The sequence below is a fragment of the Carya illinoinensis genome, chromosome 7, assembly GCF_018687715.1.
Source record: "Carya illinoinensis cultivar Pawnee chromosome 7, C.illinoinensisPawnee_v1, whole genome shotgun sequence".
Classification (NCBI taxonomy): Eukaryota; Viridiplantae; Streptophyta; class Magnoliopsida; order Fagales; family Juglandaceae; genus Carya; species Carya illinoinensis.
In genome coordinates, this window is record NC_056758.1 from 41,291,636 (window position 1) to 41,304,114 (window position 12,479).

General features: G+C 38.6%; 1 protein-coding gene across 8 annotated transcripts; it reads right to left on the minus strand.

Annotated features, from left to right (window-relative positions):
• Positions 1-167: 167 nt before the first annotated feature.
• On the minus strand, positions 168-10,950 carry LOC122315866 (transcription factor MYB3R-1-like). Of its 8 annotated transcripts, none has more exons than XM_043132126.1 (13): positions 10,746-10,950; positions 9,800-9,869; positions 9,300-9,354; positions 8,999-9,056; positions 5,795-5,889; positions 5,575-5,678; positions 5,275-5,403; positions 3,268-5,080; positions 2,534-2,877; positions 2,040-2,154; positions 1,719-1,949; positions 1,362-1,442; positions 168-699 (listed from the first exon to the last, which is right to left on the minus strand). In XM_043132126.1, exons 1-13 carry the CDS (start codon positions 10,813-10,815, stop codon positions 679-681), a joined length of 3,186 nt encoding a protein of 1,061 aa, XP_042988060.1. In that variant the 5' UTR covers positions 10,816-10,950; the 3' UTR covers positions 168-678. The 8 variants fall into 8 exon arrangements, with proteins under 8 accessions (XP_042988060.1, XP_042988061.1, XP_042988067.1 ...); XM_043132127.1 differs by having other exon boundaries at positions 168-629; positions 10,746-10,949; XM_043132133.1 differs by lacking the exon at positions 168-699 and having other exon boundaries at positions 1,127-1,442; positions 3,268-4,766; positions 4,851-5,080; positions 10,746-10,949.
• Between the last annotated feature and the right edge of the window lie 1,529 nt (positions 10,951-12,479).

Here is a 12,479-nt window from a genome sequence, read left to right on the forward strand (position 1 = left end):
AATGACATTTAGAAAGGAAAGGAGATGAGATTAAAAACATTTCTAACTCAAACTATTTCACTACTATCCACAAACTATCTTACTACTATTTACAAAATCTTCATCTCATCTCTCTCTAAGCATGCCTATTAGACACCTCAAACATAGGACATGAAAATCAACAATAGTTAGTAAAAAAATAAAACCGTGTTTCAAAATTTTTTATTACCGTGTTATATTCCACAATGAATGATATGTTTATACAAAAGATTGGAAATTACAAAATTCAAGTTTATATTGGTCGAACTTGTCTGACATCAAATGCATTACCAAAACAGAAAGAGTTCTCTTTCTGTGCTGGGATGACCGGGGTAAGTGAGAAAAAATCAGTTCCAAGGAAGGGTGTTTTTTTTTTTTTTTTGTTTTTGGGTTTTGGTTGTTTGGGCCCGGGGGGGGGGGGTGGTGGTTTGGTTGTGTCGGCTGAATTCAATCTGTAAATATTCCATATGCATAACTTAACCTGTTCCCGGAAATTGTGCCCATTTCCCTTTTTAATGCATCAACACGACGAGGTACTGCCTTGCTTAATTTTGGATCATCCATCGGGCTTTCCGCCAGGGGCTGTCGCAACTCTGAGATCTTCATTCGGCCTATCCACGAGATTGGCCCAAGACAAGTAGAGTTGTTAATCTGATTTGTCTATGATGGCTTGTAATTCACCTTTAACATAAATTTTGATTAAAAAATGTTGGCCCTCTATGCTTTCCATGTACGCCGAATGCACTATTATTGGGGAATTTGGTATACAAAAAGCTTTGATCTGATAGAAGTATACGAAAACAGAAGTTCCTAAAAAGAGATTGATTCCTTAATGTCTAAAACATGCATAACGCTTGGACCCAAAGTGAGCCTTAACAAATCTTTCCTTTACAAATAACTAGGACGACTTCTAAGCCAACCTTTTTTTATTTATTTTGGCTAGACTTCTGAGCTAACTTTTTCCATTCAAATATTTCCTTTACAATACTTCTAAGCTAACTTAATCCTAGAAGAAAGTCGGTATTATCCACCTTTCAGGAGAAAGCAGAAAGCTCCTCGTTTTTATTTATTTATTCTGTTTGGTGGGGATGGGGGTGGGGAGACGAAGTATAGAAAAGGTAATGCAACGTGTAAATGCATCCTCTTTTTTTAAGAGGCAATGAGAAATGAGGGAACATAATTTTTAAGAGTAGTGCAGCAAAAGAGGAAGAATTATAAAAGGGGGAAAAAGGAGAGAAAAAAAAGAGATTATGTATGGATAAAAATATCTTGACTCCAACCCTACAAAGAAACCGCTATCTGCATCCCTTTAACAGATAAGAAGGGGGGCTTGAGAAGCTTACTACAGCATTGGAGGATTTGCTATTTTCTGTTCCCTTCCCAGGTGTTCCACATTCACTGAAGTCAAGGGTGCGACACTCCGTCTGCAAAGATTCCATAACAGTATTCAGAAGACTCCATTATATTCATGAGGGAATCTATTAATAGTAGAATCCAAGAGCTTCAAGAGCTTGAGAAAAACAAAGACTAGTGACCATTTCCATCATGTCTATGAATCACTCATCCTCTTTTTTTGTTATTTTGGGGGGGGGGGGGGGGGGGGGGGGGGGGGGGGGGGGGGGGGGGGGGTTGTAATATAATGGACCATGGCTGGCTCCGTTAGAGTCGGGAAGTATAAATTTATGCAAAAATGGTCATACCAATACGGTTGGTGCCAAGTGGAAACGGTTCCCTAAACGACTCTGGGGAGTTTTCTCTTGCTCCATATTCCCATGGTTGTTGGATGTTCCCTTTTGTAATGTTTTTGGAGTTTCATTTCCCAAAACCTCCTGAGCATTGGCATATGCAGTCGCACTGTGCTCACTTATATGTTTCATCAACCCAATGGCATCATAGCTTCTATCCCCTGGGCTCATAAAATACCCTATATCCTGAAAGAAATTACAAGTATTAGCAAAAGAACCATAATCATATCTAACACAAAGTTGCAGAAAATACTTATCAACCAGAACTTGTGATACCTCGATTGCAATTTCAGTATCAACCCTTGGGCCCGGCAGAAAAGAATTGATGAACCAAGGGGATTTCCATGCTGAAGGGGAATCAATACTTCTTTTAAATGGAGTTCCACTGAATCTGAAACAAACACCATCCAAAGACACCAGTCAGCAATAACCATAGCCAATCTTCCATGATCAGCAAGAAATCAGCAGGGAACACTAAAACTCTAAGCTCAGTGACGCCAGAAATCAGACAAAGCAAGATCATGTTGTTGGTAATATTATAATCCCACAGTAACTTTTGTAGTTGCAAGCAGGTAAATAAAACTATTGAGGCAGTAGCAGCTTGAACTCTCAATGAAACTCGAGGAAAATCATCCTATAAACATGCTAAAGCTTCCATTACCAACATCATTCCTGTCATTATCACCACTACTTGCCCACAGAAGACACCTGAGAAATAATTACAAAAAAAAAAAAAATTGATAACAAAAGGAAAACTAGCTGAATCTTACATGCTAAAGGTTTCAACACCAGCATCATTCCGAACATTACGACCAGTAGTCTCCAGGGGAGCTGATGAAGAAGCAGACAGTACGCATGTAACTACAACCGAATGACTTCCGTGCTTCTTCCCAAAAACAGCAGGGGACTTAACAGCTGCCCGGGGATTTCCAGAAGATAAAGTACTAGAAATGCCTTGTTTTGATGCAGCTGCCAAACTTCTAGGTTGTTGATTTTTTGGAGTTCTAGCACTTGAACCTAACAACCTGTCTGCTTTAGAACCAACTTGATCTGGAGAATGTAAAAGCAGATCATTCATGTTATGTTCAACGAGGATACCAGAAGGCTGCTGGACCTGATAAAGGTGAAAATTAGAAACTAGAGACAAGGAATAAGAATCAGGTCTTTACACTTACATAAGCACGACATAAGCACAATTGAGGTTCCCAAGGGAATCAGAATCAACCAATTGACCAAAAAGTACAAGGACAACAACAACATAAATTGTCACTCTTTTTGCATCCCAACAGTCTGAGCAACAGGAAGAACTCGCGACGATGTAAGGAGCAGAGCAACACCGGTAACGTAGTCCAATTACACATTCAGAGTTAAATAGTAGCTAATTGACAAGAGTCAACCAAATCTTAATTTGTCGTGCCAAAGTTAAAAATACTCGTTGCTGATTTCTTCATTTATAGAAAACTAATGCTGCTTTAAATGAAATGAAAGCTAGTCAACAACTTACAACATGGGCAGCAGATTCAATATCAGCCATGTTCTTAACATCAACATCAACAGTCACCCGCTTTATATTTTCTTGCGGATTACTATCAGCAAAAGATTCAATGCCATCTCTTCCCTTTCCCTTGACCCTGTTAAAGGCATGATTGAAATTTTCTTTATCCTCGGGGGAGGCTCCTGAACTCCTTTTACGATTTGGTGATGGAGAGAGTAAAGGTGCTTTCTGTGTCCCACTTTCATCAAACATAACATCCAAGCGAGAAAAATCTTTGGTCAATCTGGATGTCATGTCAATCTCAAGCTTTTTGTCACTTCTTCTATCAGATAATGGTGACAATAACTCGCGGTGTCGTTTCTTCAATATGGACGGTGTACCAGTGAAGGTCTTAGCAGCACTTTTCAGCAAGGCATCGGGGCTATTATCACGAGATGGTGAATCCCACAACCTAAATGGGGTAACGCAGTTCATAGAAGACATCATAAGCCGGCGAATACCAAGTGGACTATATTCTTGTTGCGTGTCGCTGCCAGATTGTATCAGATCACAACTTAAAAATGGAATATCCAAGCTTGGAAAACAAGGGGGTTCGTAACATAGTGCTCCAGTATCTTGATGTTCTGTATGTACATGTGGTCTTCCACACATGGAATGGCACGTGTCCGTGATATCTGATCCAGAACCAAAACTATTTACAGGGACTAATTTTGAAGGTTCCTTTAAAATATCTGGTTGCTCTTGCATTCCTGTGTCATCTATGTCATTATTGCAAGGAGGATCGGCAGAGTCATTGGTATAGATAAAGCCATCATGGGCACTAGTGACAAACCCATTTTCTTGAGTTTCAAATAACCGATTTGGTTCATCACTGTAGAGAACTGCACCACAATCAACAGATTGAAGCGAACATAGGGACCCAGAAGGCTGAGAGCATGGAGCTACCATTAGAGACCCTGAAGAACAATAAAATTGTACAGCTGAACTTCCACCAGCTTCAGGTATAATGCCGCTTAATGATTGGCAACAAAATGAATCAGTGCATCCACCTGAGGGAACTATATTGGAGCCTTTTGTGAGACTTCCAGAAAAAAAACCATCATTTAATGCCTCTGAAAATAGAACCCTACAACATTCATCATCGGGTATCAGCACCGGCTCTTGTTTATAAGAATCTATGGCTATATCCCCCATTGAAGTAGAAGCTCTCAACTCCTCGGAAGTTCGACCAGCAATATTCATCGTTTCATGGCTTTCATTAGTGCCCATATAATGTGTTTGCAACTGTGATGACTCCTGTCCCACTTCCAATGATGATATATCTGGTAATGCATGCAGACTAAACTGGTGATCCCTGCCAGCAGAAGTTTCAGCATCATGCGAGAAGTTTTGGTGAAGAAATTTGTCAGAGCAATCCGCCTCAAAAGTAAACCCGGGAATTGAAACATCTTCCAGAGATGTGTAATATTGTTCGGAACAAGATGGTGGGCTCAAGCTTCGTTCCTTTGCTGAACCAGATTCTTGAGTTAACATGAATTCCTGTCTAGCATGTAAAACTGAATTAGCCATTTCACTTGAAGACTTAAAGCTACCTGCAACAGTTGAGTCTTGACTGCATTCCGATATTTCCTCTGCTTCTATTCCTTTGGGACCACTATCATCTCCACTACCCTGCATCCTTAAAGATGATGAAAGCATGTGTTGATTTTGATGTACAACAAGAGGAAGGGCTGGGATCTGAGCAAGTAAACCTGATGCCAGATAAGAATCCAATTTCTTTTTTACCGAACTGTTCCAATGATTTTTTATGGCATTGTCTGTCCTGTTGACCACACAAGTGCAGATATATCACAAGATATGATTTTGCAAGTTTCGAATATTGTCGTAACATGTCTCATAATAGAACATATAATGCAAGAAATATTGAATACCAGGAACAAACGAATGTAGAGAAACAAAAACTAAGTAGAACAATGGAAAATAGTACCCTCTTGTACAAATAACTAGTGCACATACCTTCCTGGCAATAACTTTGCTAGCTCTGCCCATTTGTTCCCATAAATCTGATGTGCATGAATCAAAGCCAGTTCCTCTTCCTGGGTCCATGCTTCTTTGTTTATAGCAGGATTAAGATGATTATGCCACCTAAATTTGGTATCAATCTACATGAGTACAAATGCAGCATACAGTTTCCAACTCACAAGACGCATACAAGACAGCAAGATATGTATATAATTGAACTCCTTATCAAGAACACACAAAAAAAAAAAAAACACAGCACCAAGGTAAATGCTAGAGAAAGCCATTTATTCATACCTTTCACGACATTGCTTACCAATACGTCCAGGTAAATGCTGTGCAATGGTGGACCATTTTTTTGGACCATGCTTGTTCACCAATTCAATAATTACTTCATCCTCCTATTTACATCACAAAAATAATCAGCAACTGTCATGTTGAATCATAAAATGACAAGCAATGTAACTTAGGCAAAATTGAGAAAAGGAAATTGATATAAAACAGCAGTATAGGTCACCTCTTTAGACCATGGACCTTTGACAAGCTCTGGATTCAAGACTTTCTGCCACCTATGTAGGCATTGGACATCGGTACGGTCCTTGAAACACTCCGCTGCATGGACAAATTTTACTATTAACAAATGAGTGAAAGTTCGAAATATCAAGAAAAGTCACCACAAACTAAGAAATATAAATAAAGCGGTTCAATGTTATGCTCATAGGTAACAAATGCTTAGCAAAAGATATTCAGTTCAAAATGTAAGCAATAGAAGGAGAAGGCAAAGGCTAAAGATTGTTTGAGCACAACGGTAGCACCAACTGAGAAATGAAAGTTTTTTTATCGGTAAACGAGAATTTTATTGATGACTATGATAGGCATAGCTCATGTATAGGGGATATATACGCATAGTACCAACTAAGAAATCAAAGTAAACTGGATAAGAAAAATGGTCAGATGTAACAAGTACCTGAAACTGCACCCAAAAGTGGTTCATTCCATATTTAGTCAGTAGAGAGACAGTGGTAAGCCTATGAAGCATATGCCCAAATGTAGCTGAAACAATAATGGTTGGAAAATGGTTTTTTATTTTAAATGGGTTCACAATGTCCATTGAAAGCACCTATCTTAAACTTGTCCGCAAGAAAAGAGGAACAAAGATTAATGTCCATAATATTTGCAAAACAGACCCAAGAAGGGATCAACAGGAGCTCATTTAGAACGGAAAAGTGTATCACAAAATGTGAAAGGGAGAAAGATGGATAATGTTATCTTGGACAATCTTTCAGACAAAAACTTGAGCAGGACTAAACTTTCCTGTACAGGTCACCTATAAGTGATTGTTTCATGTTATGAAATTTTAAAAGGAACCAAAAAATTAATGTAACAAAAAACCTAGCCAACAAATAAATTGTCGGTTTTTTAATGATCCCTCCTTGTTCGATGATCAGGTTGTCCACCGTCTAAATTTGCAAGTTATTGTTTCCTCTATTACTTTCCTATAGAAGTCAAACTTTCTAGTGAAAAATCAAATTAAGCCTTTAAAATCTTTCTTGTACAGGCCTTTAAAAACTATAGGCCATCTATGTTAGACGGAAACCAATAACTTAGTGTTTAACCTCCAGAGAGCATCTCCTTCAAGATGATAACATCATAACCATTTTCTACAGAGAGCACTTCTACCAGATGGGAGACTGTCAAGCTTTCTTGCGAAGAACCGCCCACCGGGAAACCTAAGATGAAACCCCCATCCATCTCCCTTCCAGTATTCTGCTTAGCACATCCATGACTAGAATAAATAGGAGTGGGGAGAGAGGATCCCCTTGCCTCAATCCTCGAGAAATGTTGAAGAAGCCTTCAGGAGTGTCATTGACCTAGACTGAGAATCTGACTGTTGTGATACAGTGCTTTATCCATTGGCACCATCTTTCCCCAAAGCTGTACTGACCAAGGATATACAACAAGAAATCCCAATTCACATGATCAAATGCCTTCCACTGACTTCGCCCTTTTTGGAATAAGAACGATGAATGAGACATTAAGACTCTTCTCGAATTTCATAAAAGCATGAAATTCGATTAAAAAAAAAAAACCCTTCATTAGATCCTCTTTAACAATGTCCCAACAGGCATGAAAAAGGGCCATTGGAAACCATCTGGCCCTGGGGCTTTATCTTTGTTTATGCCTTTTAGCACACCAAGCACCTCATCTTCGTCAAAGGGCCTCTCCAACCAAGCCGCACTTGTGTGGTCAATGGAGTCAAAGACCATACCCGTCTACCTTGGGTCTCCAAAGGTACTGCTTTGTCAAAAGCTTATCATAAGACACTTAATAGCATCTCTACCCAATAAGACACTTCCCTCCTCGTGAAGAACCTTTATGGAGTTGTTTCTTCGATGAGAGTTGACAACTCTAGGAAAAAACTTTGTACTCCTATCCCCTTCCTTCAACCAAAGGGCCCGTGATTTTTACCGCCATGAGATCTCCTCCATAAGAGTAATTTTCTCCAGCTCAGCGCCAACAGTCATTTTTCTTGCCCTATCATCATCCGACAATACCCTTTCCTCCTCTTTCTCATCAAGTTGTTGTAACTCCATAAATAGCTTGTTCCGCTGGTTGTTGATGTTTCCAAAGACTTCCAAGTTTCATTTTTTTAGATCATTCTTCAAAACTTTTAGTTTCCTTGCTAAAACAAAACTAGGAGTGCCGGTGAACTGATATGAGAACCACCAAACTCTGTGGCTGATAATATGTGCAATACTACGGATGTCATTCATTGGTCTGTGAGGTTCACTAGAGCTACTTAGGATTGGGAGGTGGGAGACATCACTGAATTCTATAGAGTGTCATATGCACTAAAACAAAGGGCAGGAATGGAGGATAGATTATGCTGGACAAGCACTGATAACAAGAAATTTTCAGATTCGTTCATACTAAAAGGCCTTGTCGACTCACTCCCCTAATGCTTTTCCTTGGAAGAACATTCGGAGGAGAAATGCCCCTCTCAAGGTTGCTTTCTATGGCTAGCTGACTTCTCATGGTAAAATATTGACCATAGACAAATTAAGAAGACGTGGACTATACATAATGGATTGATGTTACATATGCAAACACAATAGTAAATCTGTGGACCACCTTCTTCTTCACTGCAAAGTAGTTAAGGTATTGTGGGATGAAATTCTCTCGAGGCTTGGTATCGCATGGGCTATGCCTAGGAGAGTGATCGATCTATTGTCTTGTTGGCAAGGGATAAAGGGCAATCGCCAGATTGCAACTGTATGGAAGATAATACCCCTATGTTTAATGTGGTGCACATGGACCGAAAGAAATGGATGATGTTTTGAGAACAGGGAACGCTCTCCAGAGGGTTTCAGGGCTTTTTTCTTTCATACTTTACTACGTTTGCCATCTTCTATTGTACTAAACGGAATGAGTCTTAATGACTTTTATGCTACCATCAGTAGCACTTAGTTTTGTAACTAGGCTCTTTCTTGTATACTCCCTGTGTACTCAAGCTTTGTCTATTTACATGGATCAATAAAATCTCTTTTACCTATCACAAAAATATATATAGGAAACAACAAAGATCTAAGCACAGAAAAATGTTTGAATGTATACACAGAATAAAATAAAAACACAAGACCAAAAGAAACTCTAAAGTATAATGAACCATTTGTTTAATAATTTGATGAAGGAGATAAACACATTGGTTCCGCAATAATACCTATTTTTTTCCAGTTCTTTCCTTTGAAACGCTGAACAGCCTTCTGCAAAATCTCATCCTAAAACACACGGAAAACTCATTTCATTCAAATCATGAAATTGCATTTGCATCTAAATAAAAATCAGTGAAATTTTTCTCCTTAATAAATTCCAACTGACGAACAAATAAGTGAATCAAAACAATGACTAATGAACTTGTTATATTATCAGCAACAATAACATATCGAAAAAATTAGTTATTACTCTCACCCCCTCCACCATAAGAAACCTGAAAGGAATTGAAGAAAAAAGATAGGTTTCACCTCTTCTGGTGTCCATTGGCCTTTGGTAGAACGCCTTGTAGGACCACTTGTCCTCCTAAAAAAGAATAAGAACTGTTATGCTAATGAAAAATAGCTTTGCCTAAATCTGAGCATTAACTATCCATGATATGGGTAAAAGAACACGTTACCGAGACAAACAATTTATTCTACAAGGAAGCTAGGTTTTCCAAAAGAGAAATTACCACTAAGGAAAAAAGTTTAAATAAGCTGTTTCTCAAGATTTTTATTTTACTTCTTGAAGGGTCAGCGAGAAAAGTCCAATGGCGCATGAACTCAATGACATGAAATATAGAAAAATCTTCAGCACCAGTTAAAATAGTGATTCATCGGAAGTTATAAAGTAAGCTTTGGAAATTGCTTGAGGCACTGGGCATGCAAAAGGTTGACAAGAGAGATTTCTCATATTAGCATAGAAGAAAATTGGATATGTTGACATGACAAGGAAAGAGAATGCCAAATTCAAGATGCTATTAGATTACCCATGCAGATGTCGCATTTTTTGACCACCATCGCCAATCCCATCTTGTGGAGTGTGGATTTTCCTGTCACCTTCCATAGTTTCTTGACAAATAGGTAAAGTTGCATACCCCAATTCCCACAAGACGACAACTCTCTCCAGAATACGCTCTCCAAATCATTATATTCTAACTACAAAGAGGCAGAAGCTACCTTTTCGTACAAAAAACCCATAGACTAAGGGAAGGAAGCACAGAAAAAAAAAAAAAAAAAAAAAAAAAAAAAAAAAAAAAAAAAAAACCAAAATTCTAAAATTACTTAATATAATCTTCAATATTGATAGAAAAGCAAGGATAAGGTAAACAGAAAATGGAGCATGCAAGGCAATAATTCAAAATATTGGTAAACACCTATGGACATGAAGTAAAATACATAATCTCATAAAATGAATTTAAGAATGAAAATAAAACAAGATTAATGAAGAATTCACTTATTTCTGAGCTGGTTAAACAATGTATAAGAGGTCCAAGATATTTCCAATCCAATGCCCACGATCTGGCATCTATTCTATCAATCCCTCAAGCCAATGAGATTAAATGAACTCGAGAATAAATCATGATGTCTTGCGCAAGATAATTTTGATAACTGTAGGACAATTTTGCCAGTCTGGTGGAAGTTTTGAAACTCTAAACAAAAAAGATATGTAACTTTAAAGATTAAAGCACAAAGTTATTTCGTCCGAAAAAACACTGAAACTGTTCCCAAAAAAACCTAACATCGACGGACTCAAATACGACAAAGTATATTCTAGAATTTGGACAAATTGCAAGAAACTTGGGAGGAGTTTCAAGCTTGCGTCAATTGAATAATTGAAGTTTGATCCAATCCAAAGCTCGTTGAAACTGATAAAAGACACTGAATAAGGAAAAATAAAGTTTAAGCAACCGAAAGCCTGAGGCAGGCACTCACTGAACTGAGCTTTAGAATGCGAAACGTAGGCAGAGAAGGAAAGCGATACTGAGATCAAACCAGTGCACATCTGCAGATCCAGACGAAGGTATGCAAAAAAGCAAAGGAGAGAGAGTCAATCTGCAAACGCAGTTTGAAGTAGAGGGGAGAGAGAGAGAGAGAGAGAGAGAGAGAGAGAGAAGGTCCGGAGCTACATTCAAACATTGGCGGACTAGGAAGTTTCAAACCCTATGGTTAAAGGTCGAGCAGGTTTTGGTAACTGGACGTCTAAGATACGGACACGTGGAAAAAGCGGCCATACACTTCTGAAGTTTCGCAACGTATAAAAAAAATTCTTCTTGTCATCACTTCACACACCACACTTATTTTTTTCTATAATAAATATATAGTATGTGAATGATAAATAAAATAATTCAATTATTTTAATAAGAATAAAATAAAATAAAAAATAATATTTTAATATATAAAATGTGTAGTATAAGATGATGTGTAGCATTCTTTAAGACTAAAAAGAGTTGGGTGATGCTCCGAACCAGTCGGGTGTGTAACCCTTAACACCTACAAATGAGAAGTACCACATAAGAGTTGCAACAAAATAAACTTTATACTCGCATGTAGGTGATTAAATTTTTTTCTTTCTGTCATCTCTTCCCCTTCTCCGCCCACTCCCATCGCTTGCTCCCGCAGCTCCCCACCTTCTCTCTCTCTCTCTCTCTCTCTCTCTCTCTCTCTCTCTCTCTCTCTCTCTCTCTCTCTCTCTCTCTCTCTCTCTCTCTCTCTCAAGCAAATAATTTCACCTTCGAAACCCCCCTCTCTATCCTCCGATTGTTGCCCCCCTCTGACTTAAGGAGGACATTGCCAAAATATATATGGATGCCGAGAGATCAGATCTTCAAGGTTGTCGAGAGATTTGTGGCCATTGCCAAGAGCTATGTTTTATATTCAAAAATCGTTTACTCAGTTTAAGGCTGTCTTGAAACAATGGCTTGAAATCATATTTTCAAATTCTTTCAATCGAGATTACGACACCAAGAATGTCCCCTCCTTGTATTCCTTCTACGTGAAAGTGCAGCATACAGCCCATCCAACGGCTTGATACTCTATTTTTTTTCTTTTTATTTTTTTAGAATCAAATATTGCTTCACTCACTGCCTGATACTCTATTGTTGATTCCTCCAATGGCTTGATACTCTACCACTCCACCGACAATGACCCTCTCAAGCCAAAAAGTAGAAAAGCACAAAAGCTTCTTCTTTCTCCGAAAAAATAATTTCCAATCCCTGTACAGCCTCTCGGAGTACTCTGGCCCCCTTCGATCAGATTTGGACAAACCGACGAAGCCATGGGTTTCTGTTGAAAGCCACCTGCAATGTAAAACCAAACCCATGCAAATTTATTCACCAACCCCCAAACAGCGGCACCGTTTCTTTTCTTGGAGTATTAGGCCACCCACTTTACCGTAATTCTGCAGCAAATATTGACCAAGAGAGCTCTTGATCAAGCTGCACCGAAAGATTGCATGTGTCTTGTACCCCATAGTTCTCCTATAAAAGGAGATGAATTATGAAGATGAAAATTATCCTCACTGCGGTGAGAGATCAAGGGTCGTGGGAGAAGAGAAAGAAAGAGAGACGTGAGGAAGAGATGAGAATTTGTAGATTTTTTGTAAATCTTGTACAAATTCTATAAAAGAGGCTCCAGTGAACGTAAGCAATTTGCTGAACCACTTTAAAA